This window comes from Protobothrops mucrosquamatus, unplaced genomic scaffold (assembly GCF_001527695.2).
Source record: "Protobothrops mucrosquamatus isolate PMUCROS unplaced genomic scaffold, P.Mucros_1.0 scaffold3262, whole genome shotgun sequence".
Taxonomy (NCBI): Eukaryota; Metazoa; Chordata; class Lepidosauria; order Squamata; family Viperidae; genus Protobothrops; species Protobothrops mucrosquamatus.
Genome location: NW_015389254.1, coordinates 1 through 2,805, shown reverse-complemented (window position 1 = coordinate 2,805; position 2,805 = coordinate 1). Strand labels below are relative to the sequence as shown.

The window sequence follows — 2,805 nt, the reverse complement described above, 5'->3', positions numbered from 1 at the left end:
CCCTGGCCTAGGCAGTCGGCCAAGCCACAGCTGACCGACGTGTCCGTAACACAATCACCCCAAAGATCCCTCCGCTGTTTCTGGTTAGCCCTGGGGGGCAGGGGTCTTCTCTCTTCTTCTCCCAGTTAAGCCTGCCAGCATCTTCACCCCTAACTAGTGTCCGTGGGGACCCCGATTTACATCGAATCACATTATCTGAACTCCTAAGCCTGGGTAACCAGACACAGTGGCCATCAGCGGTGTTTGCGGATGGGGTACAAATCGCCGAGGGGTGGCATTGCAGTAGAATCACCGCAGTTGTTAAGTTGGTAACATGGGTCTGATAGTGGGAGTAGAAAGACACCCCAGCTTAGCGTCCGTTTGGAGGAGGAGGAGGAAACATTTGAGGCCCAATCCTTAGGTCTGCATCTGCTGTTTCCCAAGGGAAGGCGGACAATCTGGAGAGATTCTTGTAACAGAGGCGATCAACAATAAAGACATTTTCCATTCTTGGAGTTGTTCTCGTTGCTGGTTCCTGAGAGGTCCCCCCTCCACTTTAGCTCACAATATCCAGCACGCAGTGGGAACCTGGCCACCTAATCCTCTTCACCTTGCCCCTTTACATGAAGCTGGAGGATCCTGGTTTGGACACAGCCACGATGACTGACCGCAGCTAAACATGGCGGCAACGTCTGAACTGCCAAAGGGTCGAGCTGGCTGCTGGACAGAGGAGAATCCGAGCCTTACCTGATGGTGATGAGCTGTCCCAGGTCGAGGTCGTACTCGTTCACCTGGGCGATGAAGATGGCGGCCACCGCCTCGTAGAGAGCCGTCCCGTCCATGTTGATCGTGGCTCCGACCGGGAGGATGAAGCGGACGATCCGTTTGTCGATCCGGTTGTTCTCCAGAAGACACCGCAGGGTGATGGGCAGCGTGGCTGAGCTGGGAGAGAGGGGGGCTGCTTATTAGAGGAATCCCACTCCCCCAGCACGGAGAGAGAGAGGGGGGAAGGCGCACAACAGAAACAACCAGGGAGGAGAACAGGCAGTGTCGTCAACACAACTGCGCAGGCAGAAGGCGGCTCGGAAAATCTCTGTGTGTATCCACCCTCCATCCTCAAGATACCAAACCCTGATGCTTCCTAGGATGTTCAGATGCCTTGAAGATGTGGGAACGAACTCTGGGGAAGTCCCCTGGCATGAAGTGGAAAGCCAAAAGTTACCCCCCTACACACACACACACACCTCACCCCCGCTTGAAACTCCTCTGCAAGAGCTTCAAGGGGTTGGAAGGACCAATGTCTAGCTTAATGAAAAGGACGAGGGGGGGACATGATAGCGGGATTCCAATGTTTGAGGGGCTACCACAAAGAAGAGGGGGAGGGGTCAACCTATCCTCCAAAGCACCTGCAGGCACAACAAGAAGCAATGGGTGGAAACCAATCAAGGAGAGAAGCAACCTGGAATGAAGGAGAAACTTCCTGACAGTGAGAACAATTAACCAGAGGAACAGAAGTGGCCTCCAGAAGTTGTTGGTGCTCCATCACTGGAGTCTTTTAAGAAGAGACTGGACAACCATTTGGAAAAACTGGGTAGATCAGTGGTTCTCAACCTGTGGGTCGGGACCCCATTTGGGGTCGATCGACCATTTCACGGGGGTCGCCAAGCAAGGCTGTCCGCCATTTTTTTTGTCTGCCATTTTTCCCCCCTTTTCCGGCGGGTGCCTTACCTCCCTTGGGCTGGGCCAGCTGGTGGTCGGCCTGCTCCGTCTCTGCCGCTTGCCAGCTACGCCTCGGCCGGCGCAGGGGGTGGAACCACGCATGTGCGGTGCTCCCGGGCAGGGAAAGTCCTTATTTATTTATTTATTTATTTCACTAACTTATATGCCGCCCTTCTCCCCACGGGACTCAGGGCGGCTCACAGCATGTTAAAACAACACAAAAACATTTCCCCTATAAAAACCAATTAAAAACCAAATATTTATAGCTGTGTCATTATTAAAATCTTTAAAAATTTTCCCTATTTAAAATTCACCCTAGGTCAGTCCCGCTTGCTGAAAAAGCCATGTCTTGACTTACGACCGGTTGGGTAGTTCTCGACTTACGACCGGTTTAGTCCTCGACTTACGACCGGTTTAGTCCTCGACTTACAACCGGTTGGGGGTCGCGGCATTAAAAAGGTTGAGAACCACTGGGGTAGAGGGTCTCCTGCTTGATCAGGGGGTTGGACTAGAAGACCTCCAAGGTCCTTTCCAACGACTGTAGAGGGGGCTCCGCTGGAGGAGACCAATGGCACCCAGCCAGCTTCCTCCTCATCTTGATGTATTATGGAGATACTCCCAGAACCGCTGCCGTCGGACAAGAGCTTGGTGGGGCCTCCCTTCACAGTTGCCCTCGGGATCTGGCTTTGGCAGGTAAACTGCCTCTGGACAGGGGAGCTTCACTGAATGACTGACAGAGCGATGAATAAGCAGCCACGCCAGCTCTCTCCGTTTGCTGCCCTTGGAGATGTCGGACGCTTCCTAGACCGGTGGGTCCTTCCAGCGGGCAGCCCTGTGCCCGCCGTGCCCAGTGGGAAGCAGAGGACACCAAAGGGACCCCCGCAGCCTGTTTGACCCCCCCCCCCCCCGTCTGGCTGCCCCTGCCGGGCTTCGTACCTGGAGGAAGTGGCCAGGGCGATGAGCAGGGCTTGGAGGATTCCCCGGATGAAGGGGAAGGGGTTTTTCCGGGTCAAGATGAGGAAGAGGAGGGGCAGGAAGAAAAGGGCATGGATGGCCAGCCCGGTCACCACCGTCATGGCGTAGAGGCCCAGTTTCTTGCCAGTCAGC

General features: G+C 54.8%; 1 protein-coding gene across 1 annotated transcript in view; it reads right to left on the bottom strand.

Annotated features, from left to right (window-relative positions):
- Positions 1-2,798, bottom strand: part of LOC107297367 (excitatory amino acid transporter 5-like) — a gene marked incomplete at its 5' end in the record, with an annotated part of 10,921 nt that extends 8,123 nt beyond the window's left edge. The window contains 2 exons of the mRNA XM_015826731.1: positions 727-921; positions 2,635-2,798. Of these exons, the coding sequence (XP_015682217.1) occupies positions 727-921; positions 2,635-2,798 (359 nt within the window). The remainder of the gene's footprint in view (positions 1-726; positions 922-2,634) is intronic.
- Positions 2,799-2,805: the final 7 nt, after the last annotated feature.